Here is a 15559-nt window from a genome sequence, read left to right as displayed (position 1 = left end):
AAGGAAGTAAAGGGCGTAGATAATTTTGTTGACAATCACAACTGCGCTTTTGAAAACTAAAAAGGCGAAACAATAATGCACAATACAAAGTATGGATTCATTTTCACAGGGCTACTGGCTTCCTGTGTGGGAATTTTCGAAATAGCAGGCTAAAACGATAAAATTGATTACTTCATTGTCTTCGTTTTTCTCGAACAGTGCTTGAGGTGGAACTGGCCACCGGCTGTAGCCCTACTGTGAAGCAATCAAGCAAATTTTACAAGGTTTCTTTAAGTCATAGACAAAACTATTTAGCCATCTGAATGAGCATTTTCAAGGGGAACCGGTATAAAGTTATTATAATTATTCATTTTTCTGAATACATATATAGGATGGGGAGTCGTAAAATGTTCCATGATTTAATATCACTATCAAGCTTCCGTTTGAGGAGCGGTGTAAAGTATATACCTTGCTTAAGGCCGGGGCCCGGGATCATGAATTTTGAGGTAGGCTGTAGCGCCGGCCTGCATGGGCTAGAACAGGACGTTTCCTTGTGAAAAAACAAGCCGACTTAATGGCGGAATGCTTTGCAGCACGTTTCTTTTTACCATTCTACCTCCATGTTTTTACTAAGCATCGACCCTGTCCGGCCCTGGACGGCGCGCAGGCCCTCGTTCAATAGAACTAACAGCGAAGCCACCGTGACTGCCTTTTCACTTCCAGTTTGCTTCTTGAAGCCTATGTTTCGGGGGGGGGGTTTCCTCGAAAAATGAGGGCAAAGTGTCAGTATTACTGTCCGTAGACATCTCTGACATCGCAAGTGCTCGTGTATAAAAAGATACACTCCGTCTTTATTATGAAAGATTTTGTTGCTATACTATAAACGCCAAATAAAATTTGGAACCTTCCCCCCTTTCAAGTTGAAAGGGGGAAGGTCCCAAGTTATCAAGCCGTGAAAGAGATTAGCCCTCACAATCCTGCCAGCATCAGCGGGAAGTGGGGAGGGGTACAAGTGAAACGGGGGGGGGAGACTAAAACAGAGATTTGGAAAATTTGATTGGTTGAAAAGGTTGCCAGACATGACCTGATTGGACAGAGACATTCACCCCCAGAACGTACCTACTGCAAGGACATTGCTTGGTGGCGCTATAATTATTTCGCGCCACCGCGCGCCGACGGCGGCGCCAGACATGACTTACACTGTTTATTGTTGTCGGTGGTGATCAAAATCGGCATTGTGTTCGCTGTCTGAAAAGTAACTATTCGCGGTACCGGTAAGGTTCTTTTGTTATTATTTTCCTGATCTTATATCTCTGTTCTGATGAAATTCTCTTGTGTGATATGGTTTGATTTGTCCTGAATGATTTTCTTTCCTGACTTTCTTTCTCTCGCCGTATGAGAATCGGGTAACTTTAGGCGCCTGGGTCATGATGGTGATGGTGGGTGGCATAGTACTAGGCCTGGGCCGGGTAGCTAGGCCTACCAATAAAATAATAATGACCCAGCATTAGGCCATATGCGTGGAGAACGTTTCGTTTTTGTCTTTCTCCAACGTGTACATGTAGCTTTAATTCCTCCGTGGTTGTACCGTTTATGGGAGGAATATTTTGTAGCATAAGGTTAAATTGGGAAAGAGTTCGATAGCTGTTCCGTGTCAAGACATATGTAATAAACGGACTGAGCGATAAGATACTACATGTACCAATGGGCTCTTCCAAAACTTTGGCAGCAGTTTAGATGTCTTGACATGGAAGAGCCATCGAGACGATGAGGGGTCAAGTGACATGATGTTCAACAACCTTATTTTAAAGATGGTGACTGTGAGAGCGAGCCCGTGAGATTGAATGGATCAAGGCAAAAAGACTGGAAAATACCTGAATAACATGAGGGAAATCATTCAATAAATGGTTTTTAGAAAGCGGAAAGGTCAAGAATCATGTTCGTGTGCAAAAGAAATTGCGCCCACGATGATAAGTGGGTGCGCCGAAAATGTTCATTTCGCCGACACGAAATTGCGCATACGGATGTGTGGCTAAGGATGGATGGGAGGGAGAGTCAGTGCTACACTAGTGGGGCTAGAGAAATGTCAGAAAATAATTGTTCCATTGTCTCAACAGCACCATGGAGTAGGCCTAGGCCTTATTGCATACACCGCCACAGGCACACATCCCCTAAAAATTCAATAGCTACGTGTCAATCGAATGATGAAGCCCATTTACAATGCAGTGGAATTTGTCAAGCTCCCGGGGAAGGGGATACAGAGGGCGTTATTTTCCCTTAAGTAACGTTCCTTGCAATGTCAAAGCATGTGGCTGTGTATATGTAGAGCATTTCAGTCATATTTTGAGAACGAAGCATGCACTGTCCGAGGTACACATGAACAGTACTCGCTGAACCCTCAGCCAAACACCAAAGGCGTAGTGTCAGGACCACTCGCTGTTGATCACTTCGCCCAATTACGGTACCACTTCGCACATTTGCCACTTAACATTTTACAAATCAAGATTTAGACACACAAAAGCATGTTCAAAGCATGGTTTCTGTTACAACGCTGCGAAGTTTTGCTGTAGTGTGGAGTGAGACCTCCCGAAGACGACACTAATTCTGTGAACGAAATCACTTAAATATTTCTGAAGTTGTTGACAATTTCAGGTCAGTTGTTGGATCATCAAGCTTGGGAATGTACTTTATGTTCTTGCAGGAGTCGCTCAGGCTCCTGGCCATTTGATGCGGTTCTCGTAATGTGCGTCGCGCCCGCCTTTGGCTTTGCATCGCCATCGGCCTTAACAGCAAAGAAAACCTGGACAGTCTCAAAATACACTATTTATACATGTATCTTAGTTTTACTGTGTAATCTTTCATCCTTTCTGGCATTCAGGATGAATTCTGGAAGGATTGGGATTTTTCATTGTTTTTCTGTATCTTCCTCTCCTTTCAATGTTGACAAAAGCTGCGGGAGAAATGACCCGTGAGAATTACTCAATTTCCATATAATCATTCAGTAAACACATCTTGTATTTATGTTTGAACAATGATGGATTGGTTATATGTTTTAATGACAGATCTAATGAGTTCCACAACTTGGGATCCTCATGCTGTACTGTTTTGATTGCAAGTTTTGTGAATACAGACATGACATGGACCGATGAAATTTGCTTCATTGTCTTGTAAAATGACAATGAATTTTATCATTTTTTTTAACATTGAACTTACACATACGTAAGTACGTTTAGTATTATTGATATTGGTTTATTAAAAAAATGCTCCTTGAAGCCTACTGACATTTAAAAGTTAACAAATAGATTAAAATACTGTGAATAGTATGAGGTTGGGGCACAATTTGTGATGGTGTCCATTGTTACAAGGATGGGTTCCATAGAAATGAACAGCTATTTCCCTGCATGCGGATTCCAAATTGACATTGTTATACATCTTGCAAGGCTGAATACAGAGGTGTGCTTGTTATTTTTACAGAGTAAATGACGTACTCTACAGGTCATGACAGGTGGTTAAAAGTTACTCATGTAACAAGGACACCGTCACAAATTGTGCCTCAGCCTCATGGAATGACCCACAAAACACATAAAGAGAGGGAGCTTTGAGAAAAAGGAAAGGCACAATATCTTTATTTTTATCTCATTCAAGCAGGTTTGAAGACGCCAGCATGGCCGAAGCATCGACCCCTCCTGAAACCACGGCCGATGATAGCCTGGCCCCCGCCGGCTCCGCGAGGGACTTTGAGCCATTGGTCTTGGACATGAAGAGTGCCTCCAGAGACAACTCCAACCTGCAAAGCAACAGCCCAGGTGAGTCGTCTCAGAGAGACTTGTCCAACTAAAGCCTGGTTTCCATATCGATGTAAGAAATGCAGAGAGCAATGCAGTCAAGACGCAAACTGCAGCGCAGACAAAATGAAAACATGTCAAACGGAAGTATCGCCAGTATTCCAGAGATACGCAAACCAGCCCCAGACCAATCGGCAAAGTTGAGCCCAGTTCAACTTTGCGGACTGTCTGCGCCGAGTCACTGAGTAGGCATGTATACAAACACGCATGCTGGCAAGACGGGAGGACAACGATGTTCCTCTCCCTTAAATGTACACATAGTACCACTCATTTTGTCCCTATTCTCCTTATTACTAACAATATGCAGCCTCAATCGTCAACTAAACACATGTAGCTGACCATTAACAAATTGCATCAAACTGGTGTATCAGTTTCGCTTCAAGAGACGACGCTATCACCTAAAAAAGGCATTTGGGACAAAAAACTTTCAGAGTTTCGGACCCCATATTGTTAAATTTTTTGGGTGGATTGGCGTCATGCAGCGTCTCTTCCACAACTGTCTGCATCTTGCTGTCTTGCATACCGTCAGGGTTCATTATGACTATATGGAAACCAGGCTTTACATGTACTTGTACTTTCTATTCAACTATCAAACTCTTGTTTCAGAGTTTTCCCTGTGTGACACAGACTTATTCCTTGTGCATCAGCTGGGAAAAAATTCCATATACGAACGGCACATATTTTTCCGCACAGTTACATGTATCTACATTGTACCTGTATTAACTATTTAAAAGCAACATACATTTATAACCTCAAAAACAAAGTATATGGCAGGTTCCTCAAAATATGGACCATCAGATAATGTTCAACTTTGGGGGTTCATTTTTCCTGAAGTGAGCAGCAGTGAATCAATTTCCAATGTTTGATGTAATGAGGGAAGTCATGGCTGATATCTGGAACAATTATGACCGTGTCAACCTTTCAACTTCATTGGAGTTAATTAATTAAAGTCTCGAACGTTAGCAATTTTGAGGGACATGAACTCCCTGTTAAAATCCGAGCCAATAGAATTTACTGAGGAGCGATAATCCCTGAGGTTATTTTACACAGATTTATATGTGGTGAAAGGTGATAACATTTACACATATCAAAACCATAATCACGAAATTAAAAAGTACCTTTCACAATTAATCGGGTCCCGAAGTCAGCAGTTGCGAATGTCATTCGATTCTGTAATTAGTGTCAAAAAATCGCTTGCAAAAAGCGAGTAAAATCCATATATCAATGTACAACACAAGCTTTAAAAAGAGTGCACAAAAGCACCGCCAAACCATCATCCTTTTACGACTGGACCGATCACATTTCCTTCAAGTATGTTCCCAAAAACTGCAGTCCAAAATACCGATCGTGGCGATTTTGCGGCTTCCATCAATCTCTCGCGGTGACGTTAGAGAAACATTTCGCTGCATCGTGGCCTGTGTGACCTTTGACATCAACCCAGATAGTGCGCCCCAGATTGTGAGCCTCTCCACGGAATGGCAACGCTCCACAATTTTTCTCTTCGGAATAATTTTTCTCAAAAGAAAATCTGTCATTCTGAATGACGTTCGCAAAAAATGACATTCGAGGCATAAAATATGATTCATGATGAAAATCTAATTATGCTCAGAGTTGTTAATTTTAATTTCATTATCAGCGGAGTTATCTCCAAAATAACTGGCAAAATGAAAAGCGTGCATGGAATTTTTTAGCACTACATGTGACAGCATTTTTGGCATTCTCGAACGTCATCAAAATTCTGTCAAATATGACGTTCGCAACGAACATATTGTACTCAATTTAAATTTTTGATGCATCCAAACTTAAATATAATTTTTGGTGGTCGAAAGATACCAGACCTAGCAAATATGTCAGTATAGCGGGAGTGGTTATAAACGGTAAGAGAATGAAGAGAGCCAAACTTTTCCGATCATTTTCTGTCAATTTTGTGCTCTTTTTTCGTGGCTTATATTTTTTAAAAATTATTTCTCAGGTGCTTTAAAATACCCGGTACATCAGTCGAAAAATATACTGAATTCTCCTTCTTGTTGAGAGAAGGTTTTAAATCAAGTCCTCTGGTGTAAACACTTCAACGTAAAACTTTAAATGAATTCAACTCCATTTGATTTGCACTGGTAGCCAACCAAATGTCCACCATAAGTACATACATGTATTATGCCTAATTATCCCCATATAATCATTTTTATAAATCTGAAGGTGCTAATTTGTATTTTACTTGATCAAAGTCACTCTTTTCGAAGTTTTGAAAAATGACATCTGGAGTTGCATTTTGGTCCAGTTTATGAAGAACATGCCATATCTTGAAATAGTTTGCAGTACATGTACCTGCTGCTACATGTACATCTGACTCAGACCAGTCAGCCGACCCTGGCAAGCTCAGGGGTCGAGTGGTTGATAAGACGTCCGCGCCAGTAAGCAGGAGGTCGTGGGTTGGCTCATAAAACTTACACAAGTCACCGGCACATTTCAATTTTTTGCTTTTTTACACAAGGCAACTTGGCAATTCCCTAAACCTTCGGCACTCCAAATTTTGCCAGCATTTTCGGTGTGGCCTTTTAAATCTCCTGCCGTGGGAACGTGAAAGGTCCAAAGCAACGGAACGACATGTTATAGTGTGCCAAACGTACATGTACCTGTACACTGGTAAAACTGCACTAGTGTGCACATTCATTGTACATGCGTAGGTTACAATCTATAAGCTTGTTTTAGATGCATGTACACTGTATATACATGTATGTGTACCGTATGTACATGTAAACATGCAAAAGACCCCCTCCCCCAAGGAAGTTGTTTAAGGATTTGCTGAAAAAAGGGTAAAAAATGAAGCGGAGTGCAATCTCATGTACAAAGTTGTAGGAATTTGAACCTTGAGAAAAGAGCTCTATTTTCATGATTTTGCAATTCGGTGGAAGTACGGTATTATAATTTTTTGTCGCCTTATTTGGAAGAACAGGTTCATAGTTTTATTAGTTTAAATGTCACAAAATGAAGGCCGACTTTGTAGCCTTCGCATACATGTACCAGAGATTGCACCGCCAAATATGACACAGAAATGAGGAGATGGTAAAATACATCTAATAAGCTTCAATTTGACGTGCGTCGACCCCAGTCAGTTTTAAATTGAAGAACTAAATTTATAGCATGAAGCTGTTCAGTTTGGTTGTTGGCTAGACTGCCCTCTAGCGATTCATTCATTCATCAGTTGGGAAGAGTTGCCCACAACCACAGGGATCAGGAGATTGTTGACATTGCAAGTTCCAGGACCCTGGATATTTGTAAAGCGAGAAGGTCAACCATTCCCCTCCGGGTCAACACACTCAAGTGCCATTGTCAGTGTATTTTGAGCATTGCCTGACATATTGCACGGTGTGTTATCACAGAGGCAGGAAACGGCAGACTGGGCACGGTGTCTGCTGGTTGTTTTTGGCTGTGCATTGTGCAATCAGCACCATGCTTGTTGCAACTCGTTTCCTGGATTTAATCCTGCCGACATACAGTGTACGGTACATGTACATGTAGTTTCCTCATATACTATTTGCTTACATGTACCTGTGGACAACATTGAAGTCCAAACTTCTCTCCAGGAAGTACCGTACAGCACTTATAAAGTAGCGGTATTGTTGTCGTGCCATTCACTGAGCTTTGCACAGATTTTAAGGGACCTCTTGCATTGGTAGGTACATGTACATGTACTTGTGTAAATGTTCATTAATGTAAAAACTGGTTATTTCCAGTGAGCATGAACAGGTTATGTGCTAGTACATGTGTGCTGATAATATTTTTGGTTTTGAAATCTCAGTAGGAATGTGTCAAGAGTCCTTTTGATTTAGATTTTATTTTTTTTGTCCAAATTCCCTCTTTGCACTGGTACACATGTACATTTACCGGTACATATACATGTACTGTATATATTTACAGACCTTTTTACAAAGTAGAAAATTTAAAAAATACATGTACTGTATGAAAATACATGCTTAAAGACTTCAGTAAGAATTAAGATTCCAGGTTACGTACAGTAGGCAAAGGATTATAACGAGTCAATTTAAACACCCTCCATGGTGATGTCCTAACTCAAATTTGACTTTAAAGATGCTGTACTGTACATGTACCAAAAAGCATGGGTACTTTACATGCACATGTAGGGAAAACAGTGATATCAGACTATGGATACGAATTTGTTTGTTGTCCGCTTATAATCATAATACAGGTGGTCTGGTTCCATGACACAACAGCATGTGTCTGCAAATTGTCTGTACAATCCAACCCTGGAGGAGAAAAAAAGCCGAGTCGCCTTGGCAATTCCAATATATCAGTCTGACCAGAGACAAGCTATATACATGTATTTTTTTTGTGGCCTTAATTTAATTAAGCTGAAATTTTATTTTCCTTTCTTTGGTACACTGTAGGCCTACTTCAAGGATTTTTAATGAATTTCTCCAGACAAATCTGCACTGGGTTACACGGGAGGTGGTGTACGCCTGCATGTCCCAGTACTCTGTATTTGTAGAATTCTGCCGGGAATGACCCATTTATTGTTTCAGTTTTAAATTTACAATTCCCGTCGTCCACTCGTAACGTCCTTCTCAAACACACTTTGGCTGAAGACTGAGACAGTTACAATTGGTTTGAAAAGATTTTTTTTCCATTCTTAATTGCATACCTTCTAAAAGGAAGCCTCATTTATCACGAAGTGGATTGCTGTTTAACCCTAACCCCCCAAGGTTTGCTGGCCCTAACCTTCCCCATTCACACAAAGTTAAACACCCAGATGGAACTTTGTGCACAGAGGCTGTTGAACTTTGTTTTTCTGAGGTATGCCAAACCCAATGCAAAAAGCCAGCTGTTATGGGCCTACGAGACCTATCCCCACAGAATTAAACACTTTACTACTGTTTAATTCTGTGTGGTCGGGGAAGGTGAGGGTTGATAGTTGTCAACAGAAATTGTAACACAGTGCATCGGACAATCACTTGATAACTCAGTGACGTGTGTGGGTCTACACCTCACTAGGGTCGGGTGTTGTAATATTGAAGGCATGTGTACTTTTATATACTTTTAATGTACATGTTATTTTTGTTTCAGATTTTATGTACATTTACCGGTACACTGTGTATGAAAATCTATGGCCTTTTTTATGTGAAGGGAACTTCCAATGTATTCAAAAGGATCACTTGGGGTCAGTAGATTGTCTGGATGTCCCTTCAGGGCCACCATAAACAATCTGTGTTATATGCAGGTGCCATTGTTGAGGTCGAGGTCATCTATAAAAAACAGGCAGGCCATCCCTTCATTGCTGAGGCCATGGACCTACTGGTACAGTGACCTATTCTCACCCACCACCCACAGACAGACCACATGTACATGTACCAGTACATGTACATATGTACAGTACTGTAGTTGGGACAAGGGCATCTGGGAACTGTCCTGTGAATGTTGAGGCACACATGTACCTAACCCTACTACCACTGCCGGCAAGTACAGTACGGATATGTAAATTTATTCTCTTGATAAGTCTGAAACCTTGAACAAATGTACAGGTACCCGGTACTCAGTACATGTATATAACAGGGGTTAACGTACATGTATGGTGCTATTGTCTGGTACCAGGAAGGGCATTACATATGTAGCATATGCAGATGGAATGAGGATTAAACCCGTCAACACAGTTTTGCAGAGGAGTGCCAGAGGAAGTTAACTGCATCTGATCAAGGTTTGGACTGCTGTACTGAAGAACATACATGTACACATATGCACTCAGAAAGAACTGTTGGTGTGTGCTGTGCAGTGTTGTACGTATGCGTTTATTTTGTACAAATCCAGTGTCATTGATCCATCAAATGAGTTCCATGTATACTACCCGTACAGTGTACATGTACATAGTCATGCCTGCTACATGTACTTTACATGTACCTGTATGTTGTGCATGATACGACATGCCACAGACTTGACGACTGGTAAGTGTGTATCAATGCACAGGTACCGGCACATGTGCATATGTACATGTACCATGAGATTACTGGTTCATGCATAGGGTAGTGGTAGCTAGGCCTGTCAAATGTAGGGATTGCAATTATCACCGTTCCAGCCTTGACTAGTCATATTGCAGTTCAGTCCACTCTGCATTATGTCACAGTCACACGTGTACCGTACAATGTACCGGGTTCATAATGTATGTACATGTACGATGTAATCGTATGTGATTGATATGCAGTGCTGTACATTAAGTAGTATTAGGTACATGTAAGTGCTGTACATGTACACAGTACAATATTTTTGTGTGTACACATATGTATACCGGTACAATATTTTTGTGTACACATATATACCGGTACAATATTTTTGTGTACACGTATATACTGGTACAATATTTTTGTGTACAATATTTTTGTGTACACATACATGTACATGTATCCGGTACACCGGTACAATATTTTTGTGTACACATATACATGTATATACATGTACACGTATATATACCGGTACACTGTACATGTACATACTGTACATGTATACATATACATGTACAGTATGTACTCATACGTGTAAGCACATGGACCTGTACACGTGCATGTACCGGCATTGTTAGTTTTTATGCACACTACACTGTACTGTACCGGTACATGTACTGAACAGAATGAACATACGTTGTACAACAGCTGAGGTGCAGATCGCATCTCACCTGGAGACTGTCCCCAAATTTGGAGAAGTCCCTTTATTGGAGGCTGAACCTCCCAAAAGATAGATTGTCCTCAAGTTTTTCAAGTGGGCTTGTGGAGATCCTGGCATTGTCCTGGGGATCCTTAGCATTGCCATTGATTGGATACAGCGGAAAAAACACCCAAGGCTGCTGTTGGACAGAAAGGGTTGGAAAAAGATTATATGAGACCGATTTTTCTGAATATCAGTCCTTTACAATAATAGTTAATGGCCCGACATGGTGCAGAGTTCATAAAAAACAACTCAAATACATTATGAAGGGAAAATAGGGGAGAAAAAAATTGATAACAGCAAGCGGATTATTTTGACCCCAGCCCATTCGGGATAAAACGTGTCTCATTTTAAGGCAATATTCTGTCTTTCAGGGAACTGATTTTGTCTTCAAATAAAGGGACTTCTCCAAATTTACCAGTAGGGGCAGTCTCCAAGTTGTGATGTGCACCTCTAGTACTGTAAAACTTCTGGGATCACATACATTGACAGCATTTTGTTTTAAGTTTGGTCTGCTTTCAATTTCTGAGTGCATGGCACATGTATATATTGTACCCAGCATGGATACATGTAAATGTATTTGTTCATTCAGTATATACATACGTGCGGTATGCACATACACAAAATATAGTTCTTAACGTGTGGACCTTCTTATAAACTTCGCGTACCGTACATGTATCTTTTATTATGCTGGATCGGGGCCAAACTCAATGAAATGCCAGTCGTTAATCAAATTCTGAGCAAGTGAATCATCCTTAGGACTGCTTTTGTGCGGACAGCGAATGGTAACCTTCTGAGCAATAAGGTGCATACATGTGTAGGCCTACATTCCCATGGCAGCGCTTATTCCAGACCTTTAGTAAGAAATAGTTAGCAGGATACATGTACATTGTACCTGTACATGTACATTTCACATACATGGTAATTTTCCATATCTCAGCAAACCCGGCTTGTACTGAACATGTATGCATACATGTATGTACATGTACTGTACCACTACCTGTAAAGCCGCTCTATCATTACTGGAGGACAAGAAAACAACTCCACCACCCGGACCATTTAACCGTTTGCATGTACATGTACATGTACATGTGAGTATACATGTACATTGTGTCAAATTATTTTGCCATTTTGGTTGTCAGCTCAAAAGTCAATAACTGATGAAGAAGAAGTGAAAAATTTTATAACAAAATGGAAAGGCCTACTGTACCTGTACATGCATGTAAGGTTTGGCGACCCCTGAACTGTTTGAGCATGTGGGGAACCAGCATAATACATGTACGTGGTACGAAAGTATAGTGCGCCTTTGTACATGTACATGCACATTCATGTATCACACAGTTCACAGTGGTTTAACCATGGTTTGACATAGTACTGTTGACACTGGCTGACTGCCCTGTTTTTAATTCCTTAAATTATTTGCCCTAATCCGTAATGTCAACACCAGGGTCTCAGTGCTCAATAGAAAAATTTAGTGACAAAGTTGTTTTTCCCCGGTAGATAAAGATAAATGGGATGAATGGGCAACCTCTGGTCCCCTTATGTCATCCTTACAAAACACATTGTGCAATCATCGCGACGAAAACTGCACGCACTGTACAAGTACTGATAGTCTTAATCTTACGCCGGGCGTGCAAATGTTGCATGGTACCTATTGGATATGATGTCCTTGTTGTAGCAGTTTAATTTGTGTCTTCAGGAAATACATGTACACATGTACAGTGTTTTTGTGGCTTCAGTACTGTACTAGTAAATGTACCGTACATGTACATGACTTAAGACTTGAACTTTTCAGCATTATTTTCACTGTTACACTTACTTGTACATGAAGCTGCTGACAGTGATTGATTTGGGGAACTGGACAGTGGTAAGACGTACTCTACATGTACGTACACATACAGTACATGTACATGGATATTTATATGTATAAAATGTGGCATACATTGTACAATAGATTCATACACAGTACTGGTACCATGTGTATGTAGGATGTGACGTACCATTTCAAAACCAGACTGAAGGCTTCGTGGCCATCATCTGGAAAATGACACCACTTTGAACATGGCCCTTGCAAATGTCACAATTTTCTCTGCCTTAAACTATCCAGTATGGTACGAAGACCCCCTGCAGACAAAATCCAGGGGGGAGGGAGTTGACCCAATTCGGATCCTCGCCTAAAACATGAAACGTTACCCTCATGGAAAGGCTCCTTGGAAAAGAATAAACTATTACGGTTTATATGTTAAATTAAAGAACAAGAAAAATTTACTTTCTTTTTTATTTGTCTGATAGACAAGAGCCCGACCAAGATCGCCCCGTTCTCCCCGACGCGTCACATCAAGCCCTTCCCAAAGCACACGCCCACCACCATGGACGAGACTTATGCTGAGCTGGCCAAGAAGGTCTTCCGCAACAGCCGTTACGACGAGTCGCGCTGCCCCAACTACGAGTTCCCTGACGAGATCCCTATCGAGAGCGAGCAGGAGAAGAAGAAAGGGGTGGAGAAGCAGATCAGCTATGCCAGGTAACGACGGCTTGAACGGAGGCCAAGGGATGGTGTTAGGATTGTGATTAGGATGTCCAATCTTTTCTTTGACCGATTGTACAGGAGTAACCAGAGCTGGGGCTTCTCAGAATTTGTTCTTTATGAAAGGAATTTGTTATAAGAGTGTTCTTTATAGTGAGAGTCAACATTAAGACTATTTCAAGCCTATAGTACTCTGTTAAGTGGAGAAAACGGTCGTGAACCTTGTAACATTGCTTTGAGTGTCCTGAGCCAATCTACACCTACAGGGTTTGTTCTTACAAATCTCCAATTTCCCTGGCATAAAAGTGCCACGTTTGGATGGGACATCAGTCCATTTCAGGATACTCCTGTGAAATTCCTGCACGCTGTATAGCGATAGTCATGCTACAGGAAACTTGATGGATCAAGAGAAGCAGATAATGTTGAGTAAAGTGGCTTGCTTAGGGACGTACATGTACCTGTATAAATGAACCTATTGTGCATGGTCAGCTATTTAATTTAACCTACTGACTCTATTCAAATAAATGTTTACCACCAAGCCATGCTTCCCCATATCACGGATTCCGCCTGACAAAAGATCATGTTTGATTAACTGGTACACAATACAGAGAGAGGTGGAGGTAAACTGCCTTGCCTAAGAACAGATCATTAGGCTACCAGTAGCTACCAGTATCCACCTTGAGCAGATAGAAGCACCAGCTTATTGGTTGACAAGACCCATGCTGGTGGGGAGTGTTCATTTTTATTGGTAGCTGCTTGCGTGCGTCTCGTAGTCCTCAAACTAGCTAAGAGCAGTTCCCACTTAAGGAGCCCCTAGAGGCTCCCGTTGCTAGAAAAATCACGCCCTCTCTTGGTGCGCCACTCAGGGCCCAGTGGACTTGAACTCGTGTCCCTCAATACAAGTACGTGTACACTAAGCACAACCATCCCGGTTCCTCTTATCGCATTTTAACCCTAACAGCCCTGAATCCTCCAACTTTAATATGATTTTGCACACACCCTAGGGAGGTAGGGATAAAGTACTCTGCACATGTTGCTACCGGTAGCATACGTACAACTGTACCAGTACTGCCTTGATGCTTAGAGTCACTAGGGGCAAAACGCCTTGCCTAGGGACACAACACATTGCGACTGGTAGTTGCTATCAGTAGAACCCCCACCCCGTCATCCATTTTTCCACCTGACCATAAAATATTTCCCACGTCACAAGACATTCCATGGTTATTATGCACATTACATGTACATGTATTCATATGTATTGGTGCTGTGCATACAGTACAATGTACATGTATGCATGCATATTCAAACATGCAAATGCTCATAATTTACATTGCAGTTGATACATGTACATGTATGCACCGGTACCATACATGTACATGTGTAGTTAACCTGTCATGCCTCTGAAGCGGAAGTTCTCTTCACATTTTCTTCTTTCGAGGGAATCCATTTTTTTCATTTGACAAAACATGAAAACCTCTTTCCACCATGCCAAGATTTCATGAGTGGGAAAAGATTTTCACAGATTTTCCCACAAGAGGGAAAAGATTTTCACAGATTTTCCCACAAGAGGGAAAAGATTTTCACAGATTTTCCCACAAGAGGGAAAAGATTTTCACAGATTTTCCCACAAGAGGGAAAAGATTTTCACAGATTTTCCCACAAGAGGGAAAAGATTTTCACAGATTTTCCCACAAGCAAGAAAACATTCTCATTCTTTTCACCCAAGTGGCAATTTATTTTCACGTCTTGTGACACATGAGTGTGAATGTAAATGCAAATCCTTTTCAGAAAATTTCCCATTCAAGTTCACCATATTAACTTTCAGTTGTAAGCTTCTGGCAAGGCGGTTTAACATGATACATGTACATGTACTTGTATGTGAAGATTTTGAGCAAATACATGTACATGTATGGGAAAGATTGGAACTGGATGGACCTTTACCCCAAAATGCATAAAATGAATTGAATAAACTGTCACAGAATTTCCACCCCTCCTTAGAAATACAAAAATAAACCCCATGCACATGTAATATGCTGTATAAGGTTGTATGGGAGTTATTTATTAAGAGAGGCTTGCCGTTGTGCATGGATACTGCAGCAGTGGCTCATTCGCCATTTTCGCCTTCGAAGTTAATGTGCTGCCTTGCCTTGGATTATGACGGAATCCCACGATTGGTCGCTGGATGTCACTTCAGCTGTACCGGTACTGTCCGTGTACTTGACCAGAATGTATGTGTATACCCCACGCTGTGAACATAATTAAAGGTAAAGGTCCATCGAAGCCCCCTAAGTCACAATTAAGACGCTGCAGGGTTTGAGTTTGCCTTGGAAGGATAATTGTACAGTTTCAGTTCCCCCGACCCCCCGGATGACATGCACGGGGTACAGTAGTACCGTACATGTACATGTTCTTCCTGTCCAAGAAATGTGCACAGCTTACATACATCTCGCACATTTGCCGAGTCATTCCAACTTCATGTTTGGTGCAGAAAGGGTGGTTT

The 15559-nt window shown here is 41.3% G+C and overlaps 1 protein-coding gene across 9 annotated transcripts in view; it reads left to right on the top strand.

Annotated features, from left to right (window-relative positions):
* Positions 1–1165: 1165 nt before the first annotated feature.
* Positions 1166–15559, top strand: part of LOC110988354 (AMP deaminase 2-like) — a 41058-nt gene continuing 26664 nt past the window's right edge. For 3 of the 9 annotated variants that reach the window (XM_087142273.1, XM_022251762.2, XM_087142271.1), the window contains exons 1-3: positions 1166–1253; positions 3628–3785; positions 12825–13056. In XM_087142273.1, the coding sequence (XP_086998399.1) occupies positions 3644–3785; positions 12825–13056 (374 nt within the window). In that variant the 5' untranslated portion in view covers positions 1166–1253; positions 3628–3643. The other 6 variants (XM_087142272.1, XM_087142276.1, XM_087142278.1 and 3 more) reach the window with 6 other exon arrangements.

Source organism: Acanthaster planci, linkage group LG10 (genome assembly GCF_054643075.1).
Source record: "Acanthaster planci isolate LZ-2023a linkage group LG10, COTS_SCS, whole genome shotgun sequence".
NCBI lineage: Eukaryota > Metazoa > Echinodermata > Asteroidea > Valvatida > Acanthasteridae > Acanthaster > Acanthaster planci.
Note: the sequence above shows the minus strand (reverse complement) of the source record. Positions and strands in the feature narration are given on the sequence as shown.